The sequence below is a fragment of the Salarias fasciatus genome, chromosome 7 (assembly GCF_902148845.1).
Source record: "Salarias fasciatus chromosome 7, fSalaFa1.1, whole genome shotgun sequence".
In the NCBI taxonomy this organism is placed as follows: domain Eukaryota; kingdom Metazoa; phylum Chordata; class Actinopteri; order Blenniiformes; family Blenniidae; genus Salarias; species Salarias fasciatus.
Genome location: NC_043751.1, coordinates 800,468 through 814,674, shown reverse-complemented (window position 1 = coordinate 814,674; position 14,207 = coordinate 800,468). Strand labels below are relative to the sequence as shown.

The 14,207-nt window shown below is 58.3% G+C and overlaps 1 protein-coding gene across 1 annotated transcript in view; it reads left to right on the top strand.

Annotated features, from left to right (window-relative positions):
* The window catches only part of LOC115391730 (cortactin-binding protein 2), a 49,051-nt gene that overhangs the window by 28,936 nt on the left and 5,908 nt on the right, over nt 1–14,207 (top strand). Inside the window, 17 exon segments of the mRNA XM_030096064.1 lie at nt 900–1,953; nt 1,956–2,261; nt 4,143–4,409; nt 5,710–5,809; nt 6,595–6,745; nt 7,893–8,060; nt 8,132–8,249; nt 8,321–8,581; nt 9,303–9,398; nt 10,059–10,138; nt 10,657–10,743; nt 11,434–11,533; nt 11,637–11,810; nt 11,887–12,059; nt 12,150–12,328; nt 12,681–12,910; nt 12,991–13,167. Of these exon segments, the coding sequence (XP_029951924.1) occupies nt 900–1,953; nt 1,956–2,261; nt 4,143–4,409; nt 5,710–5,809; nt 6,595–6,745; nt 7,893–8,060; nt 8,132–8,249; nt 8,321–8,581; nt 9,303–9,398; nt 10,059–10,138; nt 10,657–10,743; nt 11,434–11,533; nt 11,637–11,810; nt 11,887–12,059; nt 12,150–12,328; nt 12,681–12,910; nt 12,991–13,167 (3,721 nt within the window).

The following is a 14,207-nucleotide window of genomic DNA, read 5'->3' as shown; positions in this document are numbered from 1 at the left end:
GGCTGCGAGGCGTTCGGGAGCTGCTCCGGCGCTGGTGTTTGCTCTGCTTTATCGCCACAGATATCGGGAGATGGTCCTAATCCGCAGGGTCCGGGCCGCTCCGCCCGCCGTGTCGCCACCTTCGCATTAAGCGACTTAAAACAAACATAATCCTCACTCAATTAGCAGCTCGTTGTAGCACCTCCTTTTGAGGAGCAGCTGGCGCTCCCCCGCCGCTGACACGGCCCCTCGCCGCCGCTCGCTGCAGCGGGGGATTACGAGCGGTCCCAGGTGATTTGGAGGTTCACTCGGGGGAGCAGGGGGCTCCACTCCATTGTTGGAGGTTTGTTAGGAGTGCCCGGGTCTTGGGAGTGGGTGCTGAGCCCCGGTTAAGCCCCCGGTGCTAACAATAGCAGGGCGGACCCGGAGAGCGAAGCAACGCACGGACATGTGGTGTCAGTGAAACGCTACGGTGACCAGCTATCCGAGACGTCCTGAAGATTCACCGCGTGGCGATCACTGCAAACATGCTTTTACTGTGTCTAACGGCCCTCGACACCGGAGGATCTGTGGATTCTGGAGCGTTTGTACCTGATGTAAAAAGAAAAAAAATCTCTTTTATGTGTGGAAGGAGAAGAACTCTGTTTTTCTTTTCAAAGGTCTTTTTATTGAAAATGGTCACAACTTCCCACAATAAGAACAAACAGCCCATGTCTGCATGTTCAGGTTTAAAAGGTTCAGAACAAAAAACAAACAGGAGAAAGAATGAATCGATAGCTTATTTTTAGTTTTGTGTCTAAAACTTCAGAAAAGGTATCATCAGCCTGATTCGTGGTGGGAGACCTTCTTGGTGTCCTCTCTGTGAGGTGTTAACGCTGTGTGGACTCCCGAGGCTCACTCTGCGCCTGTCGTCCTCACAGCTGGAGATGGAGAAGCTGCAGCTGCAGAGTCTGGAGCAGGAGCACCGCAAGCTGACGGCGCAGCTGAAGGACGAGCGCGAGAAGAACAAGCACATCGTGATGATGCTGGTGCGCGAGTGCAAGCAGCTGGCCACGCGCCTGGTGGAGGAGTCGCAGCGCTTCGACGAGCTGCAGGCGCGGCTGGACGAGGAGGCGCGCGGCGCCGGCCGGCTGCAGGAGGAGCTGGACGGCGAGCGGCGGCGCGGCCAGCAGATGGAGGCCACCATGGAGAAGCAGCTGTCGGAGTTCGACACGGAGCGCGAGCAGCTCCGCGCCCGGCTGGGCCGCGAGGAGGCGGAGGGCCTGGCCCTGCGGCAGCAGGTGGAGCAGCTCCGGACTGAACGGGGCGGCGGGAAGGACGGCGCCGCCGGAGGCGAGCCCGCCGCCGTCACGCCGGCCAAACCCAAAGCCGTGACGTCGGTCTCCGTGGCCACGGAGCCCGTCGGCTCCCGGACCGCGTCCTGCCAAACGGACCTTCCCCCGCAGAGCCGGACGGCCCCAGAAGACCCCCTCAGCATCCCCGTCAAACCCGCCCCCGCCAACTACGTGGGCCTCAGCCTGCCCAAGACGTCTGGCCGGGGGGCCGTCCAAGGACTGACGCAGACGGAGAACGGCTCGGAGGGCCAGGCCCCCCACGGCCTGCCCAGCGGCGTCAGCCCCCGGGTCCAGGCCGCCCGCTACAAGTTCCAGGAACAGGACCAAAAACGGCACGGCTCCCAGAGTCCCCCCGCCCGCGACCTCTCCCCCACCAACCGGGACAACTTCGCCGCCAAGCAGCAGGCGCGCCACACCGTGACGCAGGTCCTGTCGCGCTTCACCAGCCCCCCAGCGGGGGGCGCCGGGCCCCTCCGGCCCAGCCTGCCGCACTCCGCCTCGGAGGGCGGGCCGTTCCCCGGCCGCCTCGGCCACCCCATCGGCCTCAAGTCCCCCACGGTGGCCCGCATCGACCGGGGGAACCCGCCCCCCATCCCGCCCAAAAAGCCCGGGCTCTCCCAGACCCCCTCGCCCCCCCACCCCCCATCAAGGCGGTGGGGGACAGCAGCCGCTCCCCCGGGGCGGGGCTGAAACCCACCACGCCCCAACTGCCACCCAAACCCGCCCTGGACCTGGTCCCGGCCCTGACGGCCTCTCAGGTGGGTGCCCGCCCCCTCCCCCGGGGTCCCGGGCGGCAGCCGGCAGCAGCATGTGCAGAGTGCCCCCCCGTCATCAGCGCCCCCTCCATGAACCCCCCTCCACCCTCCCCCCCCTCCCCCCCCTCCGTTAGTGCTCCGTGCTCCGGTAGCCCCCCCGCCTCGCCCGGCAGCCCCCTGGCAGCAGCATCAGGTAACGGGGCCCCGCCCCCCCCTGCCTCTCTCCCTCCCTCTGTGAGCGTAGCCGTCAGGTGACGCAGCGCAGGGCCTTCCTCTCGCTTCCTCTTGGCGTCCGCCGGGCGCCGCTCTAACACGGCCACGAGCACCGAGGCAGAGCAGAGCGCCCCCCGGTGGTCCTCTCAGTAACCTCTCTGAAGCTGATGCCAGAGGCTGCTCTCTCCTCCCCCTCCTCCATCCTCCACATGCATGCCTCCACCACTCCTCATCCTGCACGCCGTCCTGTCAGCCGCCGTTTACCAGCAGCGGCGTTTTCTCTGCCTGTTGGGAAGTGATCTCCTCACTGCTGCTGTTTGATTCTCTGAGATCAGAAGAGAATTGACAGATCTCAGGAACGAAGCATGTTGTTTCTGGCGCCACTTGTGATTCTGCATGAAAACTTTCATGACCAGCAGATCTGATGCGCTGCTACAAGCTGAGGCCTTTCTGTTTCTTGTGTGAGTTGCTGAAACTTAAACTCTTGTTTGATTCTGGTCAAATTCATTTCTCTACTTTACATTCAGGCGAGATGAGTGACAACATGAAGAAATTAAGTTGTGTGAACTTAGCAGCTGCACAACAATGATGGAACCAAAAGAAAAATGAAGTATGTTTAAATTGAAAAGATGTGAAAGTGTCATGATTTGGACAGAATCAATCATAAATATGGTTAAGATGAACCGAGCAGTTTAAATGACTATTTACATTCAGCTAACATAACAGAGGCTTTGTTGTAGTGTCGTCACGGAGCTTTCTGAATGTGTTGCGTAGGATTACATTTTCAAGCTTGTTCTATTGATCACACTTCACCTCAGGAGACGAACGAGGACAGAATCTACCACCAGCCTCTTCCTTTAAATGTGATCTGTTTTCTGTCTTCCTGCCTGATTCTGTTTTAAATGCCGGTCTTCTTCCTTTCACCTCCCAAACTGCTCCATCACACGGACGCTCTAACGCACAGTCAGCCTTCAGATACTTAGCATAGTCAGCTCAGGAGTTACATCTGTTTTCTGTTCTTTTTTTTGTGTGTGTTCAGTCTTTTCTTATTTGCAGAAGAAAACTGATTAACTAGATTATTGACATGGTGAGACGACTCTTTAACAATTTAACTTGAGGGAGAGGACTCCAGACGGAGTTTAGACCAACTGCAAAAGACCCTACAAAGACTGTCCAGAGACCGCCCAATGACCCCCCCATGACCCCCAAAAGACTGTCCAATGACCCTCCAAAGAGTGTCTAAAGACCGTCCAATGACCAGCCAAAGACCTACCAATGACACCCCAAAGATTGTCCAGAGACCCTCTAAACTCTATACAGAGACCCCCAGAAACTGTCCAGACACCCCCAAAGACTGTCTAAAGAACCTCCAGAGACTTTTCAGGGACCCTGAGGAGACTGTCCAGAGACCCTCCAGTGGTCCAGTGCCCAGCCCTGTTCCTGCAGAGCCCCTCTCCGTCGTGTCTTCGCTCTCTCCCTGCTTCAACACACCTGCTGGCATTGGGAGCTTCAGCTGTGTGAAGCAGGGAGGGAGCTCAAACATGCTGGATAGGTCTCTGAGGAACAGGATTGGAGACCACTGCCCCAGAGACTGTCCAGTGGTCCTCCAAAGACCCCCCCCAAACATTGCCAAAAGACCCTCAAAGACCGTCCAATGACCCTTCCTTTGAGCTCTCAGTAGTTCTTGGTCTGAAGCATTCTCGGACAGAAGAGTCGTTGACGTGAGACTCAGATGTCTTCTCCCTCCCTTCACCTTCCTTCACCCTCTGTGACACCTCAGCACTTCTAGCCGCCTCCTCCTGCCCCTGCTCCTCCTCCTAGTGTAACCTGTGCTGCCCCTGCTCCTCCTCGCCCCCTGCAGGCTGGTGTCCCTCCGTAGTGTCCTCTCCCAGTGGTGGTGGGCCTGCTGCCCTGGACGGCGGGCGCCCCCTGCTCTTCCAAGCTGCTTCCCAGGGAAATGTCACTTTATTGTCAATGCTGCTTAACCAACCAGACTCCACCGCCTCCACCTCCTCCACCTCCTCTCCCACCGCCGTGGAGGACAAGCCCAATCATCTCCACCAGGACCACCACCTCAACCACACCCAAACCTCCGCCTTGTTTGCTGCTGCTCAAAACGGACACACCGGTGAGTCCGCCGACACGACCCAGGTGTCCCTGACAGGATTTCACCTGGTTATCTGTCTTTAACCAGTGTTTCATCCGCTCATCTTGTCATCTGATTGGATGAATGGATGATTCGTGATTTCTCAGGTCCTGTCTTGGAGATTGTTTCTCTTTGGTACTGCTAACATTTCAGAACTGCTTCAGACGTGAAGTGGCTGCTCAGTGGTTTCTGTGGAGATGCTAGCTCAGTGCTGCGTCTCCCAGATGCTAACGCTTATGCTAATACTCCCAGTCATTCACACACACACACACACACACACACACACACACACACACACACACACACACACACACACACACACACACACACACAGCAGCTGATAAACACTTTACATGTGCTCCTGCTCACCTTGTGCCTGATCCCATCATGGACGCTGCTGTCAGATGGAAATGTGAGCCTCACACACACACACACACACGATATTTCATGCGTGCACACATGCGGGCAGGCCGGCGAGGCTGCGGCCCCCTGCTGGGATGTTTAATAATCCTGAGCTGACAGTGGAGGAGCATCGATCCATGAACATGACTAATGCAGCTGAAGGACGGCTGTGCTGAGGGCTGATACGTAGGCGCACCCACACACACACACACACACACACCTGATGGTGTTCTCTCTGTGCTGCAGGATGTGTGTGTCTGTGAGAGCCGGTATTGGGGCTGTGGTGTGTGTGCGGTGGCAGATGGGTGGCTGTACCGGCTGGACGTGCCGCTCTGAGTGCTGTGTTCACAGGCGGGACTATTTTAGTCCTCATGCTCCCGGAGAGCTGGAGTCCTGCCCTACTTCTGGATGAGCGTTTGTTCAGCGAGCGGTCCTCACTGGAGCTTTCCTTGCATCACTGGTTGCAGCGCTGTGTGTGTGTGTGTGTGTGTGTGTGTGTGTGTGTGTGTGTTGTGAGATAAACGGACGACCCGTCACTGGAACAAAGAGCAGCTCTCCCGCTCGGCACCGTTTGTGGTGTTTTTCATTCCTCTAATGAAGAGGAAACCCCTCCTGCCTCGACGCTTTCATCGACACGATAGCTGGATTGAAACTCCAAGAACGAACTGGCGGCTGTGTGTGACACAGTTCACACACCAGTGTGTTTCCCTCATCGCTGCAGCCAGACACACACACACATACACAGCACTGTGACATCCACTGGGTTTATTCTGCAGTGGAGCGATTGATTGTATCTGATCACGTCCTGTTTAGCCAGAGAGCTGTACTGTAACGTGTGTGTGTGTGTGCGTGTGTGTGTGTGTGTGTGTGTTTCTGACAGAGTGTGTGAAGCTGCTGCTGTCTTCAGGAACACCTGCCGACGTCTCCGATGAGAACGGATTCACACCTTTACATGTTGCTGCTGCTCAGGGCCACAGCAGGTGAGCTCAGCGGAGTGTGTGTGTGTGTGTGTGTGTGTGTGTGTGTGTGTGTGTGTGTGTGTGTGTGTGTGTGTGTGTGTGTGTGTGTGTGTGTGTGTGTGTGTGTGTGTGTGTGTGTGTGTGTGTGTGTGTGTGTGTGTGTGTCCCCGTGTCCTTTACCGTGTGAGTGTGTGTGAGCTGTGGCCCAGAGGAGGCTCGGTTCTCTCAGGAAGCCCTCCCGGGTCTCATTTATTCACCGCCGTCTCTGCAGGACAGGCACAGCTGGACCCCCCCCCCCCCCCCCCCCCCCCCCCCCCCGCCACCCCCCGTGTGAAACAGGACCACTTGGACCCGCTCGGACCCACGTGGTCCGGCGGGGCCCGGAGCGGTGTCAGCTCCTCCTGGTGGTCCAGTGAGAGCACAGCAGCTGTTTCCACGGTGATTTCCCCGCCGCTAAAATAACCCCGGCTCCAGATGACCCCCCCACGGCGTTACGTAACGAACCGTCAGCACCAGAGAGCGGCGGCTGGCAGACCCGATCGCTCGCTTCCATCAGAACGTTTCTGCTGGACGAGCACGATCCGCCGGGGGGGTCCAGGTCCAGACCCCAGAGAGTCCAGCTAACGGCTGTTTCTAGAAGCTGCTGGTCCTGAAACCAGTCCTCCGAACAAACGCCGGGAATGTTCCAGAGCAGAGAGAGAGAACCTGAGGCAGAGACGGCGTCCTGTCCACTCGTCCACTCGTCCACTCGTCCAGCTCCCAGCTTCATCGGCGTGTCGAGGCTAACGCTGCTCTTCTCCTTCCAGCTGCGTGGGGGCGCTGCTGTCTGCGGGGGCCGCCGTGGACTCGGTGGCAGTGGGGGGGCGGAGCGCCCTCTTCCTGGCCTGTGAGGCCGGAGGACTGGACTGCGTCCGGGTCCTGATCGGAGCCGGAGCCGACCGCTCCATCGCCACCGAGGTGAGTCCGTCTCGACCCCGGGGGACGGGAGCCTAGCCGTCCTGGAGGAGTCCTCCGGTCAGACGTCATCAGATAGCGCTGTCCACCTGTGTCCAGCTGTGTCCCGCTGTGTCCCGCTGTGTCCCGCTGTGTCCGGCTGTGTCCGGCTGTGTCCGGCTGTGTCCCGCTGTGTCCGGCTGTGTCCAGCTGTGTCCCGCTGTGTCCCGCTGTGTCCGGCTGTGTCCAGCTGTGTCCCGCTGTGTCCGACTGTGTCCGGCTGTGTCCGGCTGTGTCCAGCTGTGTCCCGCTGTGTCCCGCTGTGTCCAGAATGGTTTTCTGCTGCCGTGGTTTGAAGAGTTTGTCCAGTCTTCTGGGGCCGTACCAGGTGGAGGACGGTGAAGGGAGTGGAGCAGTCCCTGTCCCCCGCCAGCCTCTGCCTCCGTTCATTCATGTGATCTGACTGAACCGGTTTCACTTCGCTTCTCTCTGGTTTCCATAGTTTCTCTTCCATTTCTCTCGGTTTCCGCTCTGCTTTCACACATTTCCTGCTCCGCACAGCGAGCGGCGGGTTGGGATGATGAGTGGTACGGGCTTCTGGGGTCTCCATGGCAACCATAGGGACCGCTGGTTGCCGTGGCAGCGTGTGCCAGCCAACCCCCCCCCCCCCACCCCCCCAACCCCGCCAGCACCGACCTGTATTTAGTTACCTGCTTTGTTCTACTTTAGCAGCCCCCCCGCAGAGCGGTACCGTGCCCCCCCCCCCCCCCCCCCCCCCCCCCCCCCCCCCCCATCAGCAGCTGTTTTTAGCCGGAGGCGGTGGGTCGAATGTAACGATTCAACTCTGAGGAGGAGGACGGGTTCAAACCGTCAGAACGGTTCTGATGGGACTTTGGTTTGTGGGATCAGAATAGGAGGAGTCTGGGTTCAGATGGAGTGGAGGAGTGAGCTGATGGCGGCGTGGAGGAGTGAGCTGATGAGGGAGTGAACGGATGAGGGAGTGGAGGAGTGAGCTGATGGCGGCGTGGAGGAGTGAGCTGATGAGGGAGTGGAGGAGTGAACGGATGAGGGAGTGGAGGAGTGAACGGATGAGGGAGTGGTTTTTCACGGCGTTGTTGCCGGTGGTGACCGTGGCGTTCTCGGAGCTTGACGTCTGCTCGCCTCTCTGCAGGACGGCTGCACCGCTCTGCACGCCGCCGTGCGCTCCGGACACGTGGACACGCTGCGCCTCCTGCTCGGCGACCCCGCCGCGACCCCCGACCCCCCCGCGGCCCTGCTGAACCGGGCCAACGCCGATGGCTGGACCGCCGCTCACACGGCCGCCGCCCTCGGCTTCATGGTGAGCAGCACGCCGTCTCCAGACCGAGGGTCCGCCGTGGCGAGCGCCGCCTCAGCCCGCCGTCTCTGCAGGACTGCCTGGAGGTGCTGTGCAGCTACAGCCAGCAGGACGTGGACCGGCGGGACCGGTGTGACCGGACCATCCACGACGTGGCGACCGACGACTGCAAAGACCTGCTGGAGAACCTGGGTGGGTCCCTGGGTCTGGAGGGAGGTCCGGACCGGTCCCGCTCGCCTCGCTCACCCTCTCTGCCCCCCCAGACTCGTACCGGGTGCTGCTTCGGCTCCAGTGCTCCGGGTCCGGGTCCCTGGAGGAGGACGGGGGCCCCGACGGCCCCCTGCTGCTGGGCCGGGTGTCGGTGGACCGGGCCACGCGGTGGGCTGAGCTCGGCGCCGCCGTGGGACACGCCTTCACCTCCTACCTGCAGACCCTGTGTGGGGAGGGGCCGTCGGAGGGGGAGGAGGCCCCGCAGCGCCCCCTGCTGGGCCTCAGCGCCTCCAGCGTCTCCTCCGTCCTCATCGGTGAGGAAACGCCCGGCTCCCCTCAGCTGGACACTCCTTCATCCACCTGCTGAGCCTCCGGCCCGGTCTGAACCGGTCCGTCTGCAGAACGGCGCTCGTCCCGTCACAAGACGCTCTCCGTCAATAATTCACGAGTTCAACATACGTTTCTCCTCCGTGCTGTTCTTCCTCTCTGTGTGCAGAGGCTTTATCGAGGTTCACATTAGAGACTGTGTGTGTGTGTGTGTGTGTGTGTGTGTGTGTGTGTGTGTGTGTGTGTGTGTGTGTGTGTGTGTGTGTGTGTGTGTGTGTGTGTGTGTGTGTGTGTGTGTGTGTGTGTGTGTGTGTGTGTGTTACTCTGGACTATTTAGGTCATTTCAGATGCACAAATGGTCGATGCTGAAAAGCTTTCATTGCTGCAGTGTTTATTAAATTACCCAAGAGCCTCTGAGTGCCAGAATAATGACGGCAGAGGGAAACCCAGCAAAACCCGCCATGTCCACAGCCGGCTGTAGTCAGGGAGATGACCTCTGAACTCTGCTTGTTGCAGGCTGTGATTGGGTTTCTTCTCGTCCATCAGGACTGTCAGGTTTGCCGTAGAGTTTGAGTAAGTTTGTGTTGCAGTACCGCTTTGGGCCACCAGATGGTGCAGAGTAGCAGAGGAAGCAGTGTTACTCCCACTCCAGCTGACAGGCAGGACCTGCTGTGTGTTGACGCTGCGCTGCTGCTTCTTCTGCTCCAGGAGACACCCAGTGGTCCCCGGGTCAGGACCTGGCCCCGCCCCCCTGGGACCTGGTCCGGAAGCCCCTCAGCCAGACCGTCACCGTCCGCCTCAAAGGTACGCGCTGCCCGCACGCCGTTTGCCGCACGAAACGCGGGTTGCCAACGTTCCTGGATGGGTCTCGGTGTAGGCGGCGTGGCACTGAGATCCAGGACCCGGGCCAGAGCGATCCGGATCAAACACCGCTTCCTGCAGGCGTGTGAGCGTGCTCCAGCCGAGCACAGGAACCGGTTCAGTCTGACTGATTTATACGCTCAGATGGAGCTTTGATTCATTTCCTGAAGAGATCAGAAGGAACTGGTTCTGTTCTGCCCGTCATGAGTCAGCAGGACGGTTCTGGGACCGGAGTCCTCGACCCGTCTCCAGTCTGCTCTTCTGTTTGGAAGCTCTTTACAGACTCAGAGCAGCGAACGGGTTTAAAATCCACCTGAAGCCTCTGCTCAGCCACGCCGCTTATTCTGACTCCGCTTTGAAAATGAGCCTCTGCGCACACACACACACAAACACACACACACACACATACACACACAGACACACACACACACACACAGACACACACACACACACACACACAGACAGGAGACGTGAGTGTGAGAGTGTTTTCGGACGGGCGGACTTCAAGGGCACCTTGAACATCGTCTGCATGACGTAACTGAGGTGCAGTCTGAAACCTCAGTGTGTGTGTGTGTGTGTGTGTGTGTGTGTGTGTGTTTTCAGGTCTGTCTGAGTCGTGTCTGGATGAGCTGGCTCTAGAATCCCTCCTCCCCCTGTCGCTGCTGCACAACTGCGTCCGCCTGGTGAGAACACACACACACACACACACACACACACACACACACACACACACACACACACACACACACACACACACACATACCCACACACACACACACACACACACATACCCCCACACACACACACACACACACACACCCTGTGAGGGATTGGGGGGATTATGGGACTTAAGACTTTAGAGAAATGAAGAAGTGAGAGGCCTGCAGTGAGAGAAATGGAGGAAGAGGAGGCTGTTGTGTTTCTGTTGCCTCCTCCTGCCCCGCTCCCCGCTCCATGCTGCCCCCTGCTGGTGTGATGTTTCCTCCACTCAGCTTCACTGAAGGATATCAGTAGTCTAAACAGAGAAAGATTGTATTTTACTGCCTGTATTCTTTACCAAGAGCCAGTTTTCCTCATTAAGGCTGAGAGAAGAGCAACATCAGAGCTCCTTACAGATCTGATCCTTCTGTGAGATCTGCATCCAGCTGTGGAAAACACACCGCTGTGCAGCAGCAGAGCATGACTGTGTCCTGTGGCGCAGGTGGAGCAGTATGGAAACCTGGTCTTCCAGGGTCCGGAGGGGAGCTGTCTGGAGCGGCTGGCCGGCCTGGTGGCTCGCTGCATCAAGGTACGTCCAGCTCAGGCTGCCTCGGCGTTCCAACCCTCAACTGCTGGAGGCTACCCTGACCCCTAACCCCTAAACCCCTAACCCTTTATCTTCCACAGCAGGAAGAGACTGAGGTTTGGAATAGTTAGATTGTCCTCTGCAGCAGAGCCATGCAACAGTCAGAAATACCGAGAAAACACTGCCTCCATCGCCTCCATCACCTCAGATGAGCCCTCCTTGGTTTCAGTATGTCTCCCCCTGGTGGACAAACTGGGAACAGCAGCTGCTGGTTTGGAGGTGTTGCTGTCTCGTTTTGTGAGCGATATGAAACCTCTGGAGGACGAGTTCTGGCCCCCGGGCCTCATGTTTCCACCCCTGACCTCCAAACATCGAGTTATTAAATGGACTTCATGTGGTGGAGGGAACAGTCGGAGGACGTGTGTGTGTGTGTGTGTGTGTGTGTGTGTGTGTGTGTGTGTGTGTGTGTGTGTGTGTGTGTGTGTGTGTGTGTGTGTGTGAGACGGTGTAGAAGGTGGTAAATGTGTGTCTCCTCCTGATGGGATGAACACGAGCTGGTCTCTTTTCTCCTCATTCACGTTCTCATTCTGCTCGGTTCTCTCACATAGCGCTGCCGGTACATTTCCTCTGTTTCCATGGCAACCTGATCCTCATCCCTCGTCCCTCCTCCCTCTCTCCTCCGGTCTCCTCCAGTCCAGGCAGGAGTCGGGGGGGCTCAGCTGTGACGTGGTGAGGGTGGAGGTGGATGAGAGTCTGACCAAGGAGCAGCTGTTGGAGACCTTTATCAACTGTGGTGAGCGCACACACACACACACACACACACACACACACACACACACACACACACACACACACACACACGGTCAGTGTGTGACCCCCGCCTCCCCGTCATGCAGGTTTCCTGGTCCCCGGGTCCGGTTCTGAGCGCGGGGGTCCAGGCCGTGGGGGGTTCTGCGTGGTGGTCCTGCTGGAGGGTCTGGAGAAGGCCTCGTCTCTGAGCGGCCTGCTGGGGGACCTGTGCCACAGTTTGGACAACCGGAGCTCTGCGTGTCCTCTGCTGCTGACCTCTGGTAAAGTGTTTCTGAATGAGACGCTGCCAGGCGGTCAGTCCGCCTCTTGATGGCGCCGTGCCGGACGTCTCCTCAGGTCCTCACCACTTCTCTGAGGGGAACTTCCTGATTGGCACCTTGTCCAAGCCCCGCCTCCAGGGAGCGGAGCTCCGCCTCCAGCAGCATTTCCGCTGGGTGACCCTTCGCTGGGACCAGGAACCGCTGCACGGCCTCCTGGGAAGGCACCTCCGCCGAAAGCTGCTGCAGAAGGTGAGAGTGGGCGGAGTCTGCTGGGTGGCGCCCCTCGCCCGTTGGGTCGGCGCCAGTGACGTTCTCCCCCCGGTTCCTCCCCGTCTCCAGATGGGAACAGGACCGTGGTCCCCGGACGGCCTCCTGGAGCGGCTGGTGGTCTGGGTGGACCAGGTCTGGCGCCAGCTCAACGCCTGTCTGTCCCGCCTGGGGACCCACGAGGCCCTGCTGGGTCCACAGCTCTTCCTGTCCTGTCCCCTGGTCCCCGGCAACACACACGCCGCTGTCAGGTGTGTGTGGCTGCACAGTGAAGCTGGGGTCAAATTACAAGCAGTGCAGGTTTGGACACGTTAATGTGGAGAAACGAGACGAGAGACATGATGACAGGAAGTACCAGAGACTTCCTGTTCCACAGGATCGGCCTGACAGGACTCATGGAGCCCTCTTGTGGTAGAGAGTGGTAGTACATCCAGCTGGAGCGGTAGATGCTGTTTCCCCTGAATCTGGGTTCATATCTTTAAGGTTTCCAGAGTCTTCCGCTCTGTGCTGTTCAGGGATGGAGTGCTGACTGGGTGAAGGATGGAACCCGCTGCAGAACCCTGAGTGTCCGGTTAGAACCCTGCGTTCTCCTCTGACCCGCAGGTGGCTCGCCCGGCTCTGGAGTGCAGTGGTGGTCCCCCGTGTGGAGGAGGCCATCATCTCCCGGGTAACGGCCCGCCGCTGCTCCTCCTCCTCCTCCTCCTCCTCCTCCTCGCAGAGGCCGTCTCCTAGCAACAGCGGTCTGAGCGCCGGGCAGCAGGCGGTGGTGAAGGCGGCGCTCAGCATCCTGGTGAACAAAGCGGTGGTGGTGGGCTGCCCGCTGCCTCGGCACGGTGGGTTCAGGCGGGAAGCGGACGCTCGCCGCCTGACAGACAGGCTCCGCCCTCAACGCCCTGTCCTCCTCCACCCTCAGAGATGGAGCGCTACCTGCTGGAGCTCGGCGGCGGCGCCTTCCCCCTGTCGGCCGTCGGCTCCTACCGAGGGGCCCGGAGGGGGCGGGACGGCGGACGCCTCAGACGCTCCAACACCAGCCCCCGGAAGAAAGGAGGCCCCGCCCTCAGCCGGAGCGGCGGAGGCTCCTTCAGAGAGGGTAGGACTGCTGCTCCACCGGCCGGGTTCTCAGAGGAACACACTCATGTCAGCACGGCGGTCAGCTGCTCCCCCTGCTGGTGGAAGACAGGAAGGGGTCGCTGCCATCAGGATTAGGGGTTAGGGGGTCAAGGGGTTTGGAGTTAGAGTTAAAAGGTTATGGTTGTAGGGTTAGAGGTTAGGGTTATAGGTAGGGGTGTGAATGTTTGACCCACAAAACAGTTCGATTCGATCTCGATTCACAGGCTACGATTCCATTCAAGAGCGATTCATAAAAGGTATTCAGCGATTCGACTCGATTCAATCCGATCCGATTCGATTCAAGTTGACAATTTACTGTAACTCTCAGGCCCTCTGTAAGTAAGAGAGAAAAACAGAAAGCCTGGGACTCTCACAATCAATGCAGGGTTTGTTTGATGATATGTAAAATGATGATATGTGCAGTACGTGATGATTTACTTAATCTGATTGGCGATTACAATCAAGGCTGTGGCTCATTTCATAATGAAGCACTCTCATCGACAAGTGTGAAGTCAGACTTTTGGCATGAATAGAAAAAACTCTTCTGGAAGCATGAAGATGACATATTGATCACTAATCAAGTCATTGTGTCATTGATACACAGACAGCCTGAAAAATTCACTGAAGTGAATGAATTTATTGTTTTTTGTTGTTGTTTTTTTAAATCTGCACTCTCTCCTCTGGTTCCTCCTTATTGGATGCTGCCTCCCTTAAATCTCCTCCCTGCTCCTCCAGCGGCCTCCTCCTAACAGAGCCCTGATGCTCGTCCTCCTCTCCTCTGCCTCTCTGGCGTCTGGGAGCAGCTCCTCTTTGTCTGAAGCTCTCCTCTCTGAGCATCCCCTCCTCCTCCAGTCGAGCTTCCACAGCTTTATATTTGCGCCTCCATTCAGCGTTTATCTTCTGCAGCTGGAAAAAAAAGAGTGAAAATGGTCATTGATGGACTTTCTAAACCGCTTACTGTCTCCTGGAGCTTGTGGTTCCAAACCGGTTCATCTCCAGACAAACCGAAAAGAGCTGAGG